Source organism: Daucus carota, chromosome 4 (genome assembly GCF_001625215.2).
Source record: "Daucus carota subsp. sativus chromosome 4, DH1 v3.0, whole genome shotgun sequence".
NCBI classification, from domain to species: Eukaryota; Viridiplantae; Streptophyta; class Magnoliopsida; order Apiales; family Apiaceae; genus Daucus; species Daucus carota.
In genome coordinates this window covers 35,316,490-35,340,492 of record NC_030384.2, presented here as the reverse complement: position 1 = coordinate 35,340,492, position 24,003 = coordinate 35,316,490, and the positions used below count along the sequence as shown (strand labels likewise).

The following is a 24,003-nucleotide window of genomic DNA, read 5'->3' as shown; positions in this document are numbered from 1 at the left end:
TTGGGGCATTAATAATAAATGCGGCTATCCCAGAAGTAAATATCTCTTGCTTAGATCTTTGCTTTGCTTTATAATGTAATTAGCTCTGAAACGCATAAATCAGTGGAGATAGTCAAGTAGCTTCTTTATTTGATGGATGACTCAGTGAGCGATTTGGCAAGTGCACGTAGACGTAGTTCAGTTAACATGGATGGTATGATAAGCCAATTCTACATTCTTCAAAAATATTTATACGTATAAGTTGTTCAGGCCTAAGTCATTGAAAATTTTGGAAAAATTCATGATCAACTTTCATAGCTGCACAGAATGCATGTCTACATTGTAAAGGATACGCTGTTGAATGTTGAGATCAGATCTTTAGTTACTTCTTATGTTGCAATATATAAAAGATTAGCGTTCTAAAACTAACTTGATAACCCTATAAAAACTGGAAAACATAACCGTATGGGAAAAAACTCTGATGAGCATCGTATCAAACCAGTTCGGGGAGCTGTCCCTAATGTATAGCGGTAAGCAGCAGTAAGCTCCTGAGTATATAAATCAGCATGAAGAAGCTATGGACATGGCTATATATGTACACTTAAAGCTCATTTATACACTTGGAAGCTACAGATATGAATGAGCATGAGCACATTGCCGAGGAAGAGCATTTAACTTGTACGAAGAAGCATGGTGACATAAATGAGCTCATTCCACGCGTCAGGGACCCCCGGCAAGCACCAATGACTGCAATCTTGGATCCTGGAAGAGACCTTACCTCTTCCATACACTGATGGATGACCATCTTTACGAAAATTGGTCAACTTGGTTACATTCAGCAAGACCACTGGAAACTGCATTTCTCGAATCACATCCTCCACTATCTTCATCTTTAATGGATAGCTATCAAGAATGGCTCCTGTTCTGACAAGATCCGTCTCTCTTTTACAAGTTCCGCCTGAGTCCCAGTCTCCGCCTCTTAAAAACATAAACGACAGAGATCTCTTTAGTCTAATCTGACAGAAGAAAGAACTGATAAAAGATAGAGGCTGATACTCATATGAGTACCTGTAATGGGGAGATGAAAAACCGCGATAGAACACCAGCTTGCTAGGATCCATGTTTTCATCAATCCACTTTGCCCATGTCCTTAATGCTCTTTTATAAGCTTCCACCGCGTCAAACTGGGGATAAAGATGATCACCCTCTTTAAAATAGTTTCTTCTGCAACAACTCTTCATTTTAGCTCAATAACTCAGTGAAATAGAAAGGCAGAAACTTCCTCTTCATACTGCAATACTTAAATTGAGGATTGACATACCCCCCTGCTGTCTTTCCATGAGTCCACCAATGCCCAGTATTGAACACAAGAATGTCAGCCTGCTTCCAACGCTTCGAGGACTTGTCAATCCTGTCTATCAGCAAGATGGGGTTTGAATATTTCCGGGCATGGATGCGGATTCCTTCCTTTACCAAGAAATGAGATCTCACAAATTCCACTGAGCAGTTATGTTCCTAACCAAACAGTTTTCGATAAGGACTCAGGTGGTCTGAGAAGTTTAGAACATTACAAGTTTACCTCAAATCTGAAGACAAAGTATCCTTTTCCCTTGGTGATCCGACGGCCATTGATTTCATACATGCTGCTTTTGTTTGACAGGCCTTCACGAAGAAGGCATAAGAGGGACTCGAATTGATTCCGGTTCATAGAGTCTCCTACAAGCATCAGCCTTTTGCCTCTCAGTCTCACCAAGAAGTCCGTTGCATTAAACCTTTAAAAAGTATAAAGAATAAGTCAGTTTATGGTAATAGAAATGGTTACAGAAAGAAGCACAGCACCAAACAGAGTCGAACTCCAGAAAGGAAAGGCTGAAATGACAATAGTGAAAGTATCAACGAAAGAACAGTCCTTGTTTCATGAACTTGCTTTGATGGCACTTCATGATAGGAGCCGACTGAATTTAAAATTTTGACTCATAACTTAACGGGGATTATGACTCATAACTTAACGAGACTTATGATAGGAGCTGACTGAATTTAAAATTATGACTCGTAACTTAACGGGACTTCATGATGGTTACCTAGGAATGTTGCAACCATCCGGCTTCCATCGCCATTTCATGTATTCAACATCTTTTCTTCCATTAGTTTGACAATCATAAGCCCGATCAACATAAGGGCAAGTCCCCGGTTTATAAATCGGATAATTCTCCTCATCTTTAATCCAACTACCAACATACAAATTACAACTTTTCACTGTCTCAACGAATCCATCGCCATTGGTCCATGTTTGATTCACTGCATTATCAACAGAGACACTATCAAGAACCGAGTCTTTTCTCTTTTCAGCCTCATCCGACCCTATGTTTTCTCTCGACTCGCCATCTCCATTTTTATCACTAATACCTGTGGAAACAGGAATCTCAACAGCAGATGAAGATTGCAATAACGGGTCATCAGACGAATTTCCTGATCCCGAAGGAGGGGAAAAAAGACCATAATAATACGAATCCTTGTACAGAGAAAATTGAGATCGAAAAGCTCGTTTGGTCAAGTAGAAACAGAGAGACAGGAACAGAAACAAAAACAACAAGGTCGAGAGAGTGTAGCGCTTCTCATGTGGAGAATGTTTTCCCATTTCTTCGACACTGCGTAGAAAGGGGAATGCATTATGCATCTGCAGTAACATTTCTAAAAATTTCATAATCAAATTAAGTAATCACAGACTTGGTCATCACCTTAAAAATTTTCTAAAAATAAATATTCAAAAACTATTCCTCAAGTATTATCAGTACTAAATACTGATCAAGTCAAAAAGAAACAGAGGAGAACATGCAAGACTCAGCTTTGGAATTAATGGAGTTTGGTGGGAGCTCATTCCATAATTATTTTCAAATGTGTAATTTATTTATTCTTCATACTATGTGGAGTGTGCGTGTATACATTAAAACTACTTTAAATAAAATTGTCCCCTCCATTCTGGTACTACTCCAGTCTACACATCTCCATATCCTGCAGGCTAGTACTGTTTCTTCGCTTTAAATTTATTATTCTCTTGCCCCCAACAGAAAATTTGATCGGTATTATATGTCACTTTCTCTCTGATTTTTGGTGGGTTCTAGCTCAATCTTTGTTGTGCTGCATGCAACAAGATACATACTTGAAGTGCAATGAGATTGGTTGGTTTGTTGTTTGCGGTTGTGATGGTTCATCTGATTCTTACGACGCTGGAGTGCAGGGCTTTAGCGAGATCAGACATATTCAAAAATCATCGTCACCACGAGCAGAGGGACTCGACATCTGTTGCTGGTGGTGAGGGAGTCACAACTTCATTCTTGAACTCTGGTAACGACTTGAGCTGCTCCAATTCATCATTTAATCAGCAAAGTATTTGCGCTAATAGTACTGGGAATGATGATAAGCGCCTGGTTCCGACGGGGTCGAATCCTTTGCATAATAGGTAGCTATCTGTAGTGATGTTGATTTCAGTCTCTGATGTTTAATTCATTAGTTTTGATGCTCTTGCCATGTATCAAGTTAAGGACGTAGTGTTAACTCTGATGTTACTTTCTCTGCATTCAAGTGTATTTCAATATCATGTAGATTCAGGATGAAAAAAATAATTACTTGGAAGGCCTCTTCCTTTTCTTTCTATTTTCTTTTACATATATTCTTGATAACTTTGATATTTATGCTCTCATTTTTACAAAAGATCGAGAGTTCAAGTAAATGCTCACTTAACTCTTTCTTAATCTCCGTGAATTTTCTTAGAACAACAGATAAGAAACATAAGGACTTAATACGAAAGAATTCAAAATACGAATTTTCTAGCGTGTGCCAGTGACACACATCGTTGGATTATGGGTGGTTTGGAGTTTGGAGGTATGTTAGTGATGAAGGAAATGAGTAAGCAAATATGAAGAAGAAAGAAAGAAAGAATCTGAGATGACAGTCCCAGTAAATTTAAGCTAAAGCCAGGGATATGTTTCCTGATTTGGTTAACAGCATTGAATTTGGAATTGAATCGAGGGTCCAGGCCAGAATCGAGTTAAATGATCCATCCCCCTGTTCCTTTAATTTATTGCTCTTCTTTTGCACCCGCACCTGTCAGGCCAGCCCGACTCGTGGCATTTATTAGTTTTCCCGCTTTTTACTTGCATTTTTGCTTTCACCTGGCCACCCCAAATAACCGAGCAGCGAGCACTCCGGTTTTCCGGTCCGAAGTCTCCGCTCTACCCTTTATCTTCCTCTTTTCAAATCGGTACTCCCTCCGTTCCCCTCGTTTGTTTACATTGGGGACGGAGGTTCGACACGCATTCTAATGCTCTCGTAAAATTTAGTTCGATGAATTATGGGCCTGTTTGTTAAGGAGAAGTAGCTTCCAATTCTGACTTCTGCTTTTCTTAGCCTGTTTGTGTAAAGAAGTAGAAGCACTTTTAGTAGCTGAAAATCCTAAATTCTCTAACACAGCTTCTGCTTCTTTTCCAAACACTTTATTAACTTATTTACTTCTCACTTCTGCTCCACTTCTTTAGTTTAAGTAAGAAGTCACTTCTTTTAAGCTTGCCCAAACGGCCCCTATATGAAACTTTTTTTTCTTCTGAATAAAAGTTTGATATTTAAATTTTTATACGAAAAAGAAAAAATTTAAAAATAAGTTATAGAACTATGTTTTATATGTGCCTTAAAATGCGTGTCGAGCAGTTTAATGAGAGGGACAAAGGAAATACATATTCAAAAGCAATATTTTTATTATATTGACCAAATATAGTACTCCCTCAGTCGTGGTGGGTAGTATACCTAAACTATTTGCAAGCATTTCGAAATTTTTATAAATTATAATTTCATAATATTTTTTATAATTTTTTTTTGATAAAAATTTAAATATCAAATTTATATATAGGAAAAAATCGAAAAAAATATTACAAAATTATACTTTAAAGAAGACATAAAAAGCGTGCCTAAATTACATATGAGTCATATTTTTATTATTGGAACAGGAAGTGAATTCCCTCTCATGTCTAACATAAGTAACAATGCAACGGGAAAATAATTTTATAATTCCATGGAACATAATCAATTAAACTTGTGGTCATAATTCTTTTTAAATTTGTAACGTTTATACAAGTAGCATACTCTTAATCCTATGTATCTACAGAGTCCACGCATATGTACGAACGAACCAGGATTAATTTCGACCCCGGGCTGAATTATTATTAAAATTTCAGCAAAAAAATTAAAAATAAATGTGCATACCTTAATTGTTTAAGTGGTGACATCTTTACTGTCTTTTTTTAGGAAGGAATGAGTGACAACTGAATTTTACGATTTTACATATTTTGATAGCGTTGTAAGATAACTTCATAGTGTATGTCTTTAAATATGACCTTCTCGATGTAAACCATCATGTTAAGTGGGCTATTTTTTTTATATATATAATCATTTTTAAATTTGTCCCCGGGCTAAAAATTTAAAATAAAAAGATTATACTTATTATTTTTTCTCAGCCGAGGCTGGTGCCGGGGCTAGCCCCCCTTGTTTCCAATTGTGTACGAATACATTTTTGCGAAATTTAAGTACACAAACAATCATGAGATAAAAAAATTCTTCAAAAAAGGTCAACCTCACTATACAAGCCCCTGTGTACGAATACATTTTTGCGAAATTTAAGTATAAAAATAATCATGAGATAAAAAAATCCTTCAAAAAAGGTCAACCTCACTATACAAACGATCATGAGATGAAAAACTCCTTTAAAAAAGGTAAACCTCTTCTCAACACAGAGCTTATAATCCACAATATTCAATATAAATACCTAAAAATATTAGTACATATCAACATGAAACACCCAGAAAATAATAATTCTTGTTAACAGTATATTGCATAACAAAGACATGAAGATCCCTCTAATATATGTAACCCTCCTCTTCCTCCTTGCCATGTATACAGGTAAATTTTATACATTGCCATGTATTTTGTTTAACTAACTAACATAAAATCTCTCACAGACTACACACATTGATATGTGAAATGTGACATGTAGGGAATGTCCTGGTGGCGGCGGATTGCACGACACATTATTCCGAGCCCGGAGGAGCAAAGTGCGACGCTGGAGCATGCAGAAGCAAATGTTCCGGTGCATTTCGTGGTGGTAAAGGAAGGTGTGAACTTATTGACACTTGTGTTTGCCACCATCCTTGTTGATCAACTCCATACCAGCATGTTGGTATCTTAGTAAATTTGTGTTTTCTTTATTTCTCTTAAATATCAATTAATAAATTCTATGAATATTTAAGAGAATGGTGTCTAGAAAGATATCTTCTGTGTTATTTTGAGTTGGCAATTCGTCAACTACCATTTTCTCTTTTCTCATACTGTGGACGTCATTGTATATTTATATTTTGTGAGTTCTCCTTTAATTTGGTTGATCACTTTTTAGATTTTATCTATATATACATTGTAAAATGAAAGATTTGGTAAATATGAAGTGACACTTCTTAACGGTCATTTGTTAAATCTGAACCATAAATTCTAAACAGTTAATATATCTGAATGATTGATAATTTAGATGTTGGATAAATGATATCATTTGATAAATATTTCTGAATGAATACCTATTATTTACATGTATATTATAATAATATATGATTGACGAGTTCAATTTAAATATTATAAATAATAACATTGTGTGTTATTTCTATATTTAAATATAGTAGTCATTTTTAATTTTTAAGCGTATTTTTAGGTGCAAAAAACATAGTTATAGAATATATGTATATATGAAAACAATATATTAATTTAACATAATATTATTTATAATTGAATAATATAAAAAGTTACATAATTACAAAACAAAAGTTATTCTATTTTATTTTACAAATACTGGACATAAAAAATATAATTTCATGACCACTTTTTTTTTATAAAGAATTTCATGACCACTTTTTTTAACAAACATGTATTAATGCAATGTTAGCACTTAAATCTGTGAAAAGAATGGGCAATAGATTACGTTGTTGACGACTCTGGATGAGACATGCTTGGTTTTGCAAACTCCATCGTCGAAGAAATAGTGTTTTCGTCCGGCAGATTTTCTTTCGTCCAGCGCCTGAGAAACTATCACAAACGAGCTAAACAGATGAACCATCCATTCAGTCCTGTTCAGTCCCGTTAAAGGGTTAACAAATGACGTCTCTCTCAAGTTATAAAATAAAAATTTAACCGTTGCATGTATGATAAATTTTATTATGTAAAAACTGAGTTCAAATGTTTGTCGAAGGGTTACGGTGTTGTTAAAATGATTTATAATATAAATGAAATATAAGAATGATATATTTATAGTTATATATATTATATTTATAGCAATATAATAGCGTCGATGATGATTAAAAAATTTTGAAAATTATTCAAACATATATTAATGTTGAAGAAGATATTGATGTTGATGAATATGAGCTTGTAAAAATTAATTAAGATGATCAAGATGGGGATGATAAGGATGGTTTGTACGAAAATAGAGATGTTCCATGTAGTAGTGATGTTAGAACATCTCCAATAGCGTTGGTTATAATTGTCGGCTAAATTGGACCTGTAAGATATTACGTAAAATTTACTAAACCGGTAAGCACAATGATATTGGCTATATTGGTTGGCTATAATTTAGAAATAGTATATGATTAATATTTAGATTGTTATAAATAGAATATATCAGTTTAATATGGTAATAATTTATATGTAATCAGCAGGAAGGAGGAAAATAAATTGCGGGAGATGACGTGGAATTCACTACAGATCTGTAGTGGTTCGACAAATATAGTCATCCATAGAGGAATGACTATAATTATAGACAATGGTTTGCTATGGTTGGAGTGGTGTTTTTTGTGGACATTGGCTAAATTTTTTAATTTCGAAAAGCCTCCTAGACTTTTAGCTAAGGGTTTTTTATGGTTGGAGATGCTCTTAATGTCCCGTATCTAAATCAAATGTTTGAGATTTGATGGATGCAAAAAAATTCTTTAAGTTATACACTTTTAAAAATGGATTTTCAATTAGAATACAATCGAAACAAAAGTGTGTGAAAGGAAATGAAGTATATTGCCAATTGTTTACATTATTTTTTAATAAAATCGAAACAGGTTATTTATATTATTTTTTGCCACGCATTTTGAGACTCTCATAAAATATAGTTCTATAGTATTTTCTAATACAATTTTTTCTGAATAAAACTTTGACGTTTAAACTTTTATTAAAAAAACGTTATGAAACTTTGAGGGTCGAAAGGTACGTTTTTAAATTTCGAGGCCGCATCGGAACTTCCACCCATACTTCGAGGGCTAAAAGGTCATTAAGCTGAGAAAATAACCACAATATAGGTGATTAACTCTCGAATGTAATAAGTTCTGCTTAAATCGAAAGAAAAAGTAAACCGGAAGCTCCGATGATGTAAATCTAGAAAAACAAACCAAACATAATCGAAATGATAGAAATCCTTCCCGAAGAAGAGCAAGATTATTGAAGAAAACGAATTAAATAAAATCAATAAAAAAATTGAGACTTTCCACCGAATAAAACCGATGAAAATCCCGTCAGCTATAGAGTTTAAGAGGGAGGCATGCTTAGAGAAAAAGAGAGTCCAAGAGACCAATAGTCTTAAATCTCAATTAAGGGAAATCCAAAATTTACCTAAATTTGAAAGTAAAAAAGGTTATCCCTCTTTCAATTTGTTCACATTTTAATTATCTAATCAGAATAATTGTTGTGCGAACGGTGAAGTTGGCTGCGGCAGAGCAGCACGGTATTTATTTCGAACTCAACGTTCATTTATTTATTGTGTGTGTTTATCATTATTCATTCACTGAATCATCTCCCACCTTTACTCTTTCATCCTCACAAAACGGGAAGTCAGCACTCTAACAAACCATGATGAGATTTTTAAGCAGATTTTAACGTACACTTCTTCTGTTTCTAACACTTCATTATACTCATTTCTTCTCTCTTTTTCCCATTCTTTTATTAGAAGCGAAATCTTTAAATTAGATTAAATTTAACTCAACAAGAGATTAATTTTCTTCTAACCGTAGTTTCCACTCCATCATAATCTCTGACGCTAAGCCCGAAAGTTGTTCTACGTTGATCTGTTGTTAAAGTACAGGGTATATATATCTGATCTTTTTCTTGCACTTGATATGTTTGATCGTTGCATTATGATTTATTTGATTGTTATGTTTTACAAGTCTCTGATGCCATGCTTCGCTGCATGATATATTCTCTCATATTGATAAGCTATTGTTACATCTTTTTCGCTTAGTTGTCTGCGCCTCGGTTTGGTTGATATGCCCTTTTGCTTATCTTTGAATATAGGGGAAATCTGTCGCGGAGGCAGTAGGATGCAATGCATATCATGAGGTTACTAAGTTTTTAGCTGATTATTTTGATGTTTCATTGTTTAACTTAATTGCTAATAGTTGACATCTTTTGTAGGCTGATAAATTGTATCACTTGGGTAGTTTCTGTTTTTATCTAGTTTGTTATTGTACTGGATTTTAATTATTTTGTTCTGAAAATACTTTTTATGGATTTCAGGTTGTAACTTTTAGTATTTTGGTAATATTTTCAAAGCTAAACGCAGAGGCAAGAAAACGCAGATATGGCCATCTCAATGAAAGATTTGGATCCAGCTTTTCATGGAGCTGGACAAAAAGAGTATCCTTTCTCTTTGTTACTATTTCACTTGTTACCATTATCTATTAAACATCTTCTGAAGAAATCCACCCTTATTAACATTATAACACTAGAAGAAAAGTTACAGTGATCTAATTTTATAAACACCAGAGTTATTGGCTTGGTGTATACTATTGCTTTCGGTTCAAATTTATCTAACACTCTGGAGGTTCCTCTTCTCTGTTTTCTTTAACAATGCATAGCGGATTAGAGATATGGCGCATTGAAAATTTTAAACCAGTACTTCTGTCAGAGTCCTCCCATGGAAAGTTTTTTACAGGGGACTCCTATATCATTTTAAAGGTAAGTAAATAAAATTTACTTGGATATTCCTATTGCTTTACTCTAAGATAATATGCTCATTATTTATTCAATAAGCAAATAGATTAAAGTAATTAACCTGTTTGTTGCATGTTTAGATATGCGGTGTGCAGAATGATTTTCGCTACCAAATTCCGTATTTACAAGCTACATACATTTTGATATAGTTAAGTTTCACAAATCCTATATATTCTTAAATGCAGACAACTGCACTAAAAAGTCGGGCCCTCCATCATGATATACATTTTTGGCTTGGTAGAGATACTAGTCAAGTAAGTAATTTTCTCGTGATTTAATTTATCAAGTATCTAATATAGTAGTATTTGATGGTTAAAATTCTGGTTTAAGTAGGACGAAGCTGGCACTGCAGCTATCAAGACAGTTGAACTGGATGCAGTTCTTAAGGGGCGTGCGGTTCAGTACCGTGAAGTGCAGGGACGTGAAACTGAGAAGTTTCTCTCCTATTTTAAACCATGTATCATACCTCAAGCAGGTGGAGTTGCATCTGGATTTAAACACGCTGAAGCCGAAGAACATGAAACTCGTTTATATGTTTGTAAAGGGAAACATGTTGTTCATGTGAAAGAGGCAAGTAAAGATGTTTTGTTAATATATATGGTTTTCTTATCAGCACTCATTGCTAAGTCTAGGCCCCGAATATTATGGTTTCAGGTTGAATTTGTTCGATCGTCACTCAATCATGACGACGTCTTTATCCTTGACACAGAATCCAAAATTTTCCAATTCAATGGTTCAAAGTCATCCATTCAAGAGAGGGCTAAAGCTCTGGAAGTGGTCCAGTACATCAAAGATACTTATCATGATGGAAAATGTGAGATAGCTTCCATTGGTAAGCTAAATTTAGGTTGTGTATAGAGGTGCTATTGTACTCATCCCAGCACTTTAAGTCTTTGTTGCGGTTGTTCTATGTAGAGGATGGAAAATTGATGGCTGATGCTGAAAGTGGAGAATTTTGGGCTCTGTTTGGTGGTTTTGCTCCACTGCCAAGGAAAACTGCTACCGATGATACTCAAAGTATTGATGCTCTTTCCACTAAACTTTTTGGGTAATAAGCTTTTGCAATAGCGAGTTGTACTTATCCTGTTTTTTTCCCCCTCTCTTTAAATTAATTTGCACCATACACTTTGTTGTTAAGATTTCACTGCCATGCATTGTTCATGATACAGTTTCTTCCACCTTTTAGTTTCGTAACTTATGCTTGCTTAAGTCTGAACTACATATCTAACAAAACATGAATTTATATTTGAACAAATATAACAAATAATGACATAATATGACAATACGCATGATTATATACATGATTTTGGGGTCTTCTAATATTTTATAAATGAGTATTTTCCTAATGCTTTCCTATTCAAATGTGTAAGGAAGCAAAAAGAACAGGGAAAACATAGATCTAGTGTTCTGAAAATGCGTTCATGTTTTAAGAATTATTATCCTGATTACTTCAATTAAACATTGAGCTGATACACTAGCACTTCTGATCTTCTTATAATTTTTTGTGAATTACTACTAGCCTTGTTCAGTTGTACCTTCTAAACTAACAAAAGTATTTTCTCCTATAGTGTTTCTGATGGGAATCCTGAAGCAATAGATGCTGAATCTCTGACAAAGGAGTTGCTAGACACTAATAAATGCTACCTTTTGGACTGTGGGTTGGAAATCTATACCTGGATGGGGAAAAATACTTCTCTTGATGACAGAAAAAGTGCAAGTCGAGCTGCCGAGGTGTTATTGGTTATACCTTTATATGAAAAACACAAAGCTATACCTACTTTCATTAATCTGAAATTATATTCATCAGCAACTATTTAATGCAGTAACCTAATAATGTAGGAATTACTTCAAAGTGGAGATCGTCCAAATACTCATATAATTCGTGTGATGGAGGGATTTGAGACAGTGCTGTTCCGCTCAAAATTTGATTCATGGCCTCAAGCAGTTGAGGCAAAAGAATCTGAGGATGGTAGGGGCAAGGTTGCTGGTGAGTTCATGTTTATGTTCCCATCCTCTTTTGTAATATACAGTATAAAACTGGAGTTATCTGTTTTGATATTCAATCCTCATTACATTCTACTTACAGTTAGATCGTTATTAATATTAAGTTCTTTGCTGGATTTTCTTGTAGAAATGCTCAAACGCCAAGGGGTAGATGTTAAGGGACTTACGAAAGAAGAAGATCCTGCAAAGGAAGATACTGAGCCAAATATTGATTGCACAGGGGACTTGCAGGTACTGACTACTGAGTACATTTTCAGTCCCAAAATGTAGCTCTAGTCTTTTCTCTTTGGATATTAGATGATGGAGGCTTTTCTTACCCTAAAGATAAAAATTATGATTAAATAGCAGACATCACAAGTTTTTTTTCTTTTTTTTAATAAAAAAACTATACAGACACATCCCTATTTGTTGAGGAAATCTTTTATGCAACTACAATGCTCATGTATCTGAGGTCTATCTGTGAATGCTACTAAAAGTTTGAATGTAAACACACTCTTTATCTCTCAAAAATCAAAGATTTTTGTCATCTTTCTTCCGACGTACCTTCACATACAAAAAATTCATTATCTTAATTCTTTATTTACTAGTCTTTTACTACCAGCATGAAGATACAATCCTGTTCTTACAATCCCAGTAATCCGGGCATATAATTGACATTCAACAACAGAAAACCATAATACAGATTGTACAGAGAGCCCAGTTTATGGTTTTTTGTCTCTTGCATGATCTGCGTGTTTGAACAGGTTTGGCGTGTGGATGGAGAAGGAAAGACTCTTCTTTCAGACCCTGATGATTCAAAACTTTTCAGTGGAGATTGCTATATATTCCAATATACATATCCTGGGGAAATGGGAGATGAATACCTTATTGGCACATGGTTTGGAAAGCAAAGCGTTCAGGTGAATTATGCTTGCAGTATTTTTATAATGTTTTGGCTCACGTAATTTTTGCTTGCAGTGATTCTGATAATGTGTTATTTTTTTAATATTGTCATGCATGCACTAAAAGTCTAAAAGTAGTCCAAATACAGGAATTTGAGAAGTAATCTATTCTGCAAGTGGTCATACATGCAGAAATGTACTATTTACATAAACCAAGAAATAAGGGTTCTGCACACATTCCTTGGCACCAAAACGGTTGTCCTTTGTTATGGCTTAATTGTATAACCTCATCATATATACACATAGTACTCCATCTAAGTTTTTTGGGAAGAGATACTGACCAGAAACATATATTAGTATTTTTTTAGCTTACAAATTATCAAGACAGCCACTTAGCTGACCAAGCCAGCAGGTAGCTACGGCAACATGAAACAAGCCAGATATGTAGTATATGGCCTTGTATGGATTACCTTCCACTTGACTGCCACGTTATGAAGGGCTTAGGAGATTTTAAAACAGAAAGATTTTTCATCATCTAGATCTACAATCTAAAGGCTTTAAGGACAGTGGACATACTAATAGGAAGGGAGATTGAAGTCAAAAGCTAGAACTCCATATTCAAAATTTAGCTGAGTGAGTTGTCATTCTGTTTGGAGTTGTGGTAAAAGTTCTTTGGTTTAATATTGCTAGTCTCTTCCAGTAATTTCGCACCATAATGGTCGAAATTGCTTTGCTGCTTCTTTCTAATACACTATCGATTTCACATTGAAACTGTGAACTTGTTAAATCCTTGAACTGGTGATACATACAAAAGTAAATATTTTTACCTACGTCAGGAGCCTAAATCTTGCTTTTTTACTTGAACTAATGACAAATGATAGGAAGATATGAGTTCAGCAACTACACAAGCAAGTAAGATGGTCGAGAAAATGAAGTTCTTGCCTACTCAGGTATATTCTATGTTTAGAAACTGTCCCGATGATATGCTGTTCAGGAATTTACATGTATGCTTATAGTAATAGTTTCGTCATTATGAAATTATAGGCACGCATTTATGAAGGAAATGAACCCATCGACTTTTTTTCAATTTTTCAGAGCCTGATTGTCTTTAAGGTTTGTAAGAACTATCAAGTAAACAATATTAGTTTGTTTCTTGTTACAGTACGTGCAAATTTTTCTCCCACTTATACAAACACAAATATGTGCAATTATGTCAGGGAGGTCGTAGTGATGGATACAAGAAATATATAGCAGAGAAGGAACTCCCAGACGATACTCATTCAGAGGAAGGGCTTGCTTTGTTTCGTGTTCAGGGCACTGGGCCAGAGAACATGCAAGCAATTCAAGTTGAAGCAGTAAGTACTGTATATAACTTCCTTTCACACCTTACTTCTCCAATTAAATGAAAATTTTGTATAGCTTCACCTTTCTTCGTTATAAAATTGTTGTTTTTTATAAATCCTTTTCACCAAATGTCTAATACTTCTGTCGGTATTTATTTTAAGTGCAAATGCTTCAGTGATTATAGTTTGCGCCCCTAAATGCTGGTACTTCAGTTCCATCCCATGTCTCTTTTTCTTTTAAATCTACACAAGTACAAGAGAAGTATCAATTATCAGTATAGGTTTGCAGGTATAATGTGAAGCTATATTAGGGGCTCAAATTCTTGAGCAGGTGCATGACACTCTTAGCTTTTATGTCTTGAATTAAATCATTTTATGTAAGAACTTAAGGGTGATTCTTTGTTCACTTGGTTAGTTAGGTATAGGCTAAACCTTATACAAGAAAGAATAGCAAAAGTACTGGGTATGCAGACTTTACCCTACTCTGAAGAGTACTGAGGTTTTTTCTGTGAAGACTTCCGCCTTGAGAAAAAATTCCCAAAATATGTTGAAATTCATGATAATAATTATAAATATATGCCAAAAAATTGCATCTGTTTGATGAAATTTGATCGTCAGTTCTGTTCAATCAGGTGGCATCGTCTCTGAACTCCTCTTACTGCTACATATTACATGATGCCTCCTCTGTCTTTACATGGTTTGGGATCAATACATCGGCCGATGATCAAGAACTTGCTGACAGATTTGTGGATTTGATAAAGGTCTGATCTGGCTTGCGGTTATATATTGATCACTGGTATATATATGTGTGTTTTGCAGTAAATGCTACAAGTTTGAATCATCGCTATTAATGTATATGGGGTAATTTGCTTTTTCCATATTACACATATAGATAATAGCTGGATGAACCATCTGAAACATCCAGAGGAAAGTTCATTACATAGTGCAATTTAGTGTCTAGTTCACTAAGATGGGAATTCTGGTTACCTAGGTAGTTTTTTTTAACACAATTCATGTGTTTCTTTATCCAATAAAATAGGGAAGATATGTGGTCATGGCAGTATACTGATCTACTCCCCTTTGATCATGGGAAATCTGGTTACCTTGGTAGTTTCTTAAAACATGCCATGTATTTTTTTTTGTGACACATTTCATGAAACACCCCAGGCCTTTTGATCATGGGAGTTCTTATTAGCTACGTATTTCTTTGACACATTTCATCTGTTTTTTGACACACCAGCCCCGCATGCCAAACGCGTATGGGGCCATTTAACAATCACATCACTTAACAACTAACCGACCCAAACTCTGGTACCACTTTCCAGAAGAGCTTGAAAATTTGTTACTCATTTGTGGTAGCTTCTGGGATGCTATAATTCATCAAACTTTCATAAGTGGTTTTTTGTATATTAAACCATCGATTTCTTTACCTACAGCCAGATGTGCAGAGCAGCAGGACACAAAAGGAAGGTGTAGAGTTAGAGCAATTCTGGGATTTGTTAGGTGGAAAATCAAAATATCCCAGCAAGAAGGTTGGAAGAGTAGCTGAAAGTGATCCTCATTTATTTTCATGCTCATTTTCGACAGGTTATACACAATAACTCTATGTAATATTTTATCCCTATTCTATCTTGTGGTATCTGACCGATTCTGTTTCTTCTCGTTGGTGACTATCGTGATTCTTGGACATCTTCAGATTTAAAGGTCTGTCTTCATATAAATAATCCCTTCTTTATCAGTACTATATATGTATAACATATTTAATATCTGTTATATAATTTATAAATGTATCTCTTCTTCACAGCGAGTGTAATTTTATTTGTACGCATAGTGGCAGTTCATAATCATATAACTTTGCACCTGGAGTCTGAATTTTATTTTATTTTTGTTTCCAGGTGACAGAGATATACAACTTTGACCAAGATGATCTAATGACTGAAGAAATATTTATCCTGGATTGTCACTCGAATATTTTTGTATGGGTGGGGCAAGAGATCATCTCAAAACATAGAAAGGATGCATTATCTATTGGAGAGGTAAGATTCCGATTTTCCGTATTAACTTTATGCTTCAAGCATGATTATTATTATATCACGGAAAGTATGAACATCTACAATTGTGTTTAAGACAATTAAGGGAGTAGTAATACATTTTATAAAACTTTTAATGAAGCTGTTGAAACAGATTAATAATTGCCTCTAAACAGACTTTAATAGACTTTACCTCTTAACAATTTATAGTTTGCAATGTGTCACATGTATAGCTTCTTTTATTTCTACTTATTGTATGATTGGCAAATTTTTATACTCAACTTTTATATTTTTCCTCACATATACAGAAATTTATTGAACGGGATTGTCTTCTCGAGAATTTGTCACCTCGAACTACTTTATATATTGTAACGGAGGGGGGTGAACCAATGTACTTCACACGCTTCTTTAAATGGGACTCCAATAAATCTGCTGTAAGTAGCGGAAAATACTGTATATTCAGTTCAGGAGGTAATTGCAGGTGATACTCAAGTTTGTGACGAGCTTCATGTTGTCCATTTGTATGATTTCAGATGCATGGAAACTCATTCCAGCGAAGACTTGCTATGATTAAAAATGGAGGAAAGCCTGTACCGGATGTAAGTCATATTCTTAAGTTCTGTTTTTATCATCGAAGCTCCTTGTCTTCTCCTTAAATCTGTCGTGCATCCTATTACAGCATATCAGAAATTCAAACAATGAAGTCTGTTTTCATTTTCTTTCAGTAGTACTAATCTTTATTTCCATTTTGATAGCCTGCATGTACCAATCTTTATTTACATTATGATAGTCCACGTGTACAGTGAAAAGAATAAAAGTTTGCAGACTGTTGGGTATTTTGCTTTCAAAAGTTGGTGACTGATATGCTACCTATTTGGTGTATATCCAGTGCTATTTTTTATTTGTCATTGATATGCTGCATTCGCAGAAAGCCAAAAGGAGACCTCCTGCATCAATAGCAAGATCTGCTGCTGGATCAGAAAAGCCACAACGTTCTAGGAGCGTGTCGGCCAGCAATGACCGACCCCGCTCACGGGGCAGATCTCCAGCCTTCAGCGCAATAGCTGCTAATTTTGAGAACAAAAATACTAGGAACCTGTCAACTCCACCCCCTGCTGTAGAGAAGCTGATTCAGAAGCCTGGGACCTCTGATTCCACACAATCGACTAATAGCACCTCAGTCGGATCAAATCTAATGCCCCGCTCTGTTAAAGGTATACATTGTTTGAGTTTTTTAGTGGCATATAATTTGGGAGTTTTGACAATTGAAAGCCTGAACTAGTACTGACTCACATGGGTGAAGGGAACCTCGGAGCATCTGATAAAGAAGATTCAATGAGCAGCATTCAGGAAGATGGAAAAGAAGACGAAGGTGATGACGATGAAGGACTCCCAACATACCCTTATGAACGGCTTACAATACTCTCTATGGATCCTATTAAAGAAATCGACGTGACCAGACGAGAGGTATGGTTTGGCACCAACTGTCAACAATTTTACTTGTTCTATAGATAATTTAAAATGCATCAAAAGAAATTCACAGAACAAGGGCTATACTCAATGACTGCCAACTCTTGTTGCATGCAGGCTTATCTTTCGACAGAAGAGTTCAACAACAAATTTGAGATGACGAGGAAGGCTTTTTACAAGTTACCACTGTGGAAACAGAACAAGATAAAGATGAAACTTCAACTATTCTAAGTTCTTCGGTTCTATTTATGCTGAATTCATTGCATCCAGATTGCGAAGGTGGTGGAGCGGCTCTCTGATACTTGTTTAACCCTGCCTTGGAACTCATGGATCAGCACTTATGAAACATAGGAGGCAATACAGACTATTATTTCATGTAATGTGTAATGTAGGAAACCAAAGTTAGCCTGTAGTTCAATTTTTGCTGAGAAAAAAGCGAAGTGAGTTTATGCACATTGAGGAATTTTTATCAGGAAAATTAAATAAAATTTTGGTACTTGATCCATACCATCGTTTTCTTTGTCCAAGTCATTTATACCTCTCTGCACGATTCTACTATGAAGAAATTTGTGCGAATAACTGATAGTACTATTTTTTTTTTGAAATAAGAAATAAAAAAGAGTAATTATATTTATTCAAAAAAGAGAGTAATTATTATGCCTTATGCCCACTAGGTGGGCAGAATACCTTCCATCAAGTTATAAGCAAATTGGATATTAATAAAAATATTAATCAATTTATTAGCAAATTGGAAATTAATTAGAATATTAATCTTTCATAATTATATATTATATTTAATTGTTTATATAAATATTTACTAAATAATATATGTTATAATTTATACTTAGGATATTGTCAAACGATCCGAAATCATACTTCTCATTTAAGAAAATCAGAAGTCATATTCTTTAATATTTTTTATTTAAATTAGTAATTTTGGCGCATAAATTTCCGTGATTTGAAAATCTATAAATATATCTTCACATTAATGTATAGAGTTATAAAGCAACTTATGTACTTGTCAAGTCGAGTTTTAATAAATCAACTGTAAATTATAGCTCGAATTTTTGGATAAAATTGACAAAAATTTCTTTAAAAATATTGAAGTTACAAAAAAATTTTGTCAAAGAAATACGATAGAATTATAATACAATCTGCAATCAGAAAATCAAATGTTTAATATCAAAATTTCATGTATATATATTTTGATCATATTCTTTTAAATTAAATTCGAAGATATGCATTTCTACCAATTTTCCTAAAGAAACTAATCTTCTAAAAATTTAGCGGGCCCCAAAATGCTTTTCTTATTATTTTAATACTCGCACAAAATCGAAATGAAGACAGGAAAAGAAATATATCGATTGTCGGACCGACTCATTCAGTTACACCATTGCCTCCGAGTTGTATGTCTACCTTCTTCTTCTTCCTGCGCGAATGAATAAAATCCATATCAGAACAAAGTATCGCTTATAGAAGAAGCAGGTTACATAGCTTTTACAAATTCACAATTCCCGAGAAAACCAAACCCTGGTGGCCTGGCGATGCAAGGAATAGAGAAGAAAAAGACAAAGGAGACGATCCTCAGGCAGCCTGTTTCTCCCGAAACCACTACCAGTAAACAAAAGGGAGGGCCCTCCGATCACTTTCAGAATGTCCAGGTCGTTAAGGGCATCAATGGCCTCGATAAAGTTGTTCTGCGTCAAATCCGCGGCTCTTCCGCTGAGGTGGTGAATTTTTATATCAACATTTCTGCGCATTTTTTTTTCCAATTTTGATGTCATTGTTGAATTGTGATATTTGTTTTTTTTCTTTCCATTTTTGTCGAAATAGCATGAATTTGATTGTGACTTGTGACTTGTTAACTTGAACTTATAAACTAGAACAAATGGCTTGGTTTTTCGGTATTACGCATGTTTTAATTGTTTTCAATTTGTGGATATATCTCTTTTAGATAGTTTCTGTTTATGTATTGGTACTTGTAACTTTATTTGATTTCGACTTGTGCAACTATTGATTTAATTTTCGGTAAAGTGATTTTAAAGTTACTGATATCCTCATTGTGGATTCCATACATGTATCGTTTTTTTTTGTCTGTGCAGGTATATTTGTATGGAGGGCAGGTGACATCTTGGAAGAATGATCGCGGGGAGCAGTTGCTTTTCGTCAGTAACAAGGTACCATGTACATCCCAGATGTTTTAGTCAATTGGAATGTGTTTTATGTGCTTGAATTTTTCTTGGACAAAATTAGTAAGCACCGATTAAACAATACACTGTTCCAACTGATCATCTTCTGCTAAAGTTGTAAATTTTTGAAACAAATAGATTCTCTGAACTAGACAAATTACTATGTTCATTTAATGTTATTCGTTGAATCGTACAGATTAATATAAGTGAGTACGAGTAATTTTATGCTAATTCTCTTTGGTGCATTACAAATATTGTTTTTATCATATCACGATTTTATGTACCTCGGCATTTCCTTAATAACTGGTTAATTTCGTAAAACCTTTTCAAATGATGTGACAGTATCACTCGTAGTGTAGTAATAATTTCTATGGTAACAAAACCTCGACATGTTTCAGGACGTTGGAATGCTAAAACTAACTCATAAGTTGATTCTATGGGGAGGCTTCAAGTAGATCCCACGTTGGTAAATATGGATACTAATTGTTAAAATATCTCGGATTGAGTTGTATGATAATCGAAATAAGTGAATCTTTTCATTTTTTATTATCTTGTTAGTTTATACTTTTGAGGGGGGGGGGGGGGGGGGGGGGGGTTCAAAATCAAACTCTAGACGTCTTCTAGCGCTAGGTTAACATTTCCACCTCTGGGCAGCTTGATTCTCTGAAGCTTGCCTTTTAATTATGAGAAGAAATGATCTGACTTAGAATGGTAATCCAATCAGGCTCACCATGGCACTGTATTGATTCAGTATCTTGGTTAATTGATGATAGTTAGTTTTACATCTTTATGTCTATTATCTGTTAACTTACACGTGCATTCTTATGATTTATGGAACTTGAATATATTCTTTCTCAATTCCTTACTAATCTTATTTATAAAACTATATTGCATGATAATGTTGGTAATTTATTTCATGTACCATATACAGGCAATTTTCAAGCCCCCAAAGGAAATACGTGGAGGCATTCCTATATGCTTCCCTCAAGTATGTGTCAAGCTCCTTTTCTTCTCTATTCAGTTAATTTCCTTCAACTTTGTCATGGAATCTGCATCATATCTGCAGTTTTCAGACTTTGGTTCTCTTGAGAAGCATGGATTTGCTAGAAACAGGATGTGGAGCATTGACACTAATCCTCCTCCTCCTACAACAAACTCCCCAAGTAGGGCTGCTATTGATTTGATTCTAAAGCCCTCCAAAGAAGATTTAAAGATCTTTCCACATAGGTATATCTCTAAGTGTTTCAATGGGTTATCATTACATGGAGATTGTTTATTAGAGTGCTATGTATATTCAATTTTCAGTTTCGAGTTCCGGTTGAGAGTTACTCTTGGACTTGAAGGAGAATTGATGTTGACATCTCGGATCAGAAATGCAAACTCTGATCAAAAGCCATTTAAATTTACATTTGCGTATCATACATATTTCTCTGTTTCAGATATCAGGTATGGTTCTGCTGGTCTTGTTCAAACTTGGGTGTAACCTGAGCCTGCACTGTCTAATTATTTTTAATCCATTTTATCGTACTCAGTGAAGTTCGGGTTGAAGGATTAGAAACACTGGACTATCTTGACAATATGAAAAAAAGGGAAAGATTCACCGAACAAGGGGATGCATTAACATTTGAATCAGAAGTAAGATTGGTCGCTCATCTTTCATTCCACCATGCTTCCACCTACCCTACCTCTAATTCTCCCACCCGGTTTTGATTTTCTATGGTGTAGTGAGTTCATACATGATAATAGCCTATCTTAATTAGGTGGACAAAGTATATCTTAGCTCACCAACAGAGATTGCAGTTATGGATCATGAAAGAAAACGGACTTTCTTGATTCGTAAAAATGGACTTCCAGATGCTGGTGAGATGAGCACTGTCTACCTTTTCCTGTTTTGCTACATTATGTCATAAATCTGGAAATTTAGCATGATTAATTTACAAATAGTAACTGTTTGATGTGTGCGGTCTATTTAGCATTACCTGCACACGTAGTCAATATATTCCTGGATCCTATTACGACTAATTTAATATCATATCAGTACCACTTCTAATTGTAAGTGCCGTTTTGTGTGTGTTCTTCAAATATTATTTTTACAAGTTGCCTTCACAATTGCCCTTTTAACCTTATTAATGCAAGTATATTTCTGAGGGTGTTGTTTTTGGCATGTTAATGGTATTGATTTAAATCTTTTTATCCCGTCTCCTGGTATCAGTTGTCTGGTATTAATATAAATCTTTTTATTCCTGTTCCTGGTATCAGTTGTCTGGAATCCTTGGGATAAGAAGTCCAAGGCCATGGCTGATCTTGGTGACAACGGATACAAGCATATGATTTGTATTGAGGCTGCAGCAGTAGAAAAACCTATTTTCCTGAAGCCTGGTGAGGAGTGGATTGGACGGCAGGAGCTTTCTACTGTTCCTGCAAGTTACTATTGCAGTGAGCTTGATCCTTGGAGAGTCGGTGGTAGCTGAACTGCCATCATGTGGTGTATAGGTATTTCCACTGAACAGATTTTCATATATATATATATATATATATATATATTATCCCTTATGAAAAAGAATATATATATGTGTTTGAGGGCAGTAGATTACACCCACTGTCACATGTACTGCACACACATATAAGGCGGCCTGATGCCTTAAATTGCTTTTTATTTTCACTTCTTTTAAATTCTGCCCCGATTTTCATTTTCTCTATGTCCTTACGACTGAAAAACCTTGAAAATCATTTTGTGCATCTTTCATCCCTGTGTCACTGTGTGATTACCTGGCACACATGCAAGAACACAGCACTGTGAATTTGGATAAATGAAGCATATCCGTTCCATTATTTAATTTACTCTGTTACATGACAGTTTTCAGTGTAGAGTTGTTACTGCAGGTTATAATTTCAAGGTAAATAAGCAATATATTCAAATATTCAATTACCGATTACATTATAGTCAACAGATACGTTGCAGTGAATCCTACATCATGATGAAGGCATACGATTGTTCCTTATTTTGCATTCATACTCAGAGAATCTTCAACTTCCCTTTTCTGCATGGTTTGTGTGTCAACAAATATTTTTGCTACTTTTTGGCAATCTCTAGGCTTTACTACAATTCATAAGTTAATTTTATAGCTGACTTGTCTGAAGCATATATTTTACTCAAATGCTTCAGTAAAAAAATTGGTTTCCTTTAACCATTTGCATTTCAATTGACAATATAAATCTTATCTTGCATTTCATATTAACTGTTTATTGACATCTTTGTCCAAATACTTCTCGCAGGAGGAGGTGCCACAAATATGCGGCTCAGATCGGAAGCAGCCTTTGGCTTGATCTTCTTTCCAGGTCAACTATCTTTGTATATCTTGATATTTTGGTGTCACTGAAGACGAGCTTTGTGGAGTATAGAAGTTGTTAAATAGTATTTTGAATGTCCGGCCCGGGGCTGTTTATGTCATATGAAAGTGATGATAAACTTATATGCTTTGGAATGGGCAACTTGTGATCTTTACTAGTAGAAATAAGGGATGCCTACTTAATAAGGTTCAAGTTGATAATTCTAATTTTATTTTTTTTTCTATTTTGGAAATGGAAGAGTAGATTCTTATTGGATATTTAGGCCACAATATTTTCTGATAATATAGTCGATGAAAAATAACTGCTCTTGTCTCGCTCTTTGTTTATTGTGTCGCGTTGGCATAGTAACCTTTGGTAACGAAGTTGATGCTCTATTGACTGAGGGGAAGTGGCACTATTGGTGTATGGACCCCTTTGTTACAATCTTCCATAGTTTCCGAAGGACTGGGCTCACTCTTATGCTCAGAAATCTGATTTGATTCAAGTAGTCACACTCAGAAGGAGTCGACTCTCTCTTTCAGTGTCGTTTTTAAGAGAAAAAAACCTATGGACTACGTTGGGGGAGTTTATCTAGGCATTCTATATGTGATGATTACGCGAGTGGAGTAGAAGGGGCAAGAATGGTGATGAAGGGGAGTAGATAGGTAGAGATGCTCGGCGTGCTGAAGCTCTACTTGATTACCATAGAAACGTCCAC

The 24,003-nt window shown here is 34.9% G+C and overlaps 3 protein-coding genes across 4 annotated transcripts; 2 read left to right on the top strand and 1 right to left on the bottom strand.

The window, feature by feature from the left end:
- Window positions 1–438: 438 nt before the first annotated feature.
- LOC108215653 (protein trichome birefringence-like 5) lies at window positions 439–2,696 on the bottom strand. The gene is made up of 5 exons (XM_017388189.2): window positions 2,061–2,696; window positions 1,559–1,751; window positions 1,301–1,494; window positions 1,048–1,203; window positions 439–957 (listed from the first exon to the last, which is right to left on the bottom strand). The coding sequence occupies exons 1-5, from the start codon at window positions 2,681–2,683 to the stop codon at window positions 651–653; spliced, it is 1,473 nt and encodes a 490-aa protein (XP_017243678.1). The 5' UTR covers window positions 2,684–2,696; the 3' UTR covers window positions 439–650.
- A 6,133-nt stretch (window positions 2,697–8,829) lies between these two features.
- LOC108216018 (villin-4) lies at window positions 8,830–18,261 on the top strand. The gene is given in 22 exon segments (XM_064091181.1): window positions 8,830–9,131; window positions 9,340–9,384; window positions 9,562–9,681; window positions 9,903–10,002; window positions 10,224–10,292; window positions 10,372–10,870; window positions 10,954–11,086; window positions 11,607–11,769; window positions 11,878–12,025; window positions 12,170–12,273; window positions 12,786–12,941; window positions 13,805–13,873; window positions 13,968–14,036; window positions 14,141–14,278; window positions 14,899–15,027; window positions 15,703–15,853; window positions 16,133–16,302; window positions 16,605–16,730; window positions 16,830–16,895; window positions 17,225–17,510; window positions 17,600–17,763; window positions 17,884–18,261. Coding segments are annotated over 20 exon segments (2,910 nt in total). The 5' UTR covers window positions 8,830–9,131; window positions 9,340–9,384; window positions 9,562–9,625; the 3' UTR covers window positions 17,998–18,261.
- An 872-nt stretch (window positions 18,262–19,133) lies between these two features.
- LOC108216019 (putative glucose-6-phosphate 1-epimerase) lies at window positions 19,134–23,804 on the top strand. 2 transcript variants are annotated; one of them, XM_017388671.2, is made up of 9 exons: window positions 19,134–19,493; window positions 19,869–19,943; window positions 20,887–20,943; window positions 21,022–21,182; window positions 21,261–21,401; window positions 21,488–21,590; window positions 21,716–21,815; window positions 22,215–22,448; window positions 23,232–23,804. In XM_017388671.2, the coding sequence occupies exons 1-8, from the start codon at window positions 19,311–19,313 to the stop codon at window positions 22,424–22,426; spliced, it is 1,032 nt and encodes a 343-aa protein (XP_017244160.1). In that variant the 5' UTR covers window positions 19,134–19,310; the 3' UTR covers window positions 22,427–22,448; window positions 23,232–23,804. The 2 variants fall into 2 exon arrangements, with proteins under 2 accessions (XP_017244160.1, XP_063947250.1); XM_064091180.1 differs by having other exon boundaries at window positions 21,022–21,401.
- The last annotated feature ends 199 nt before the right edge of the window (window positions 23,805–24,003 follow it).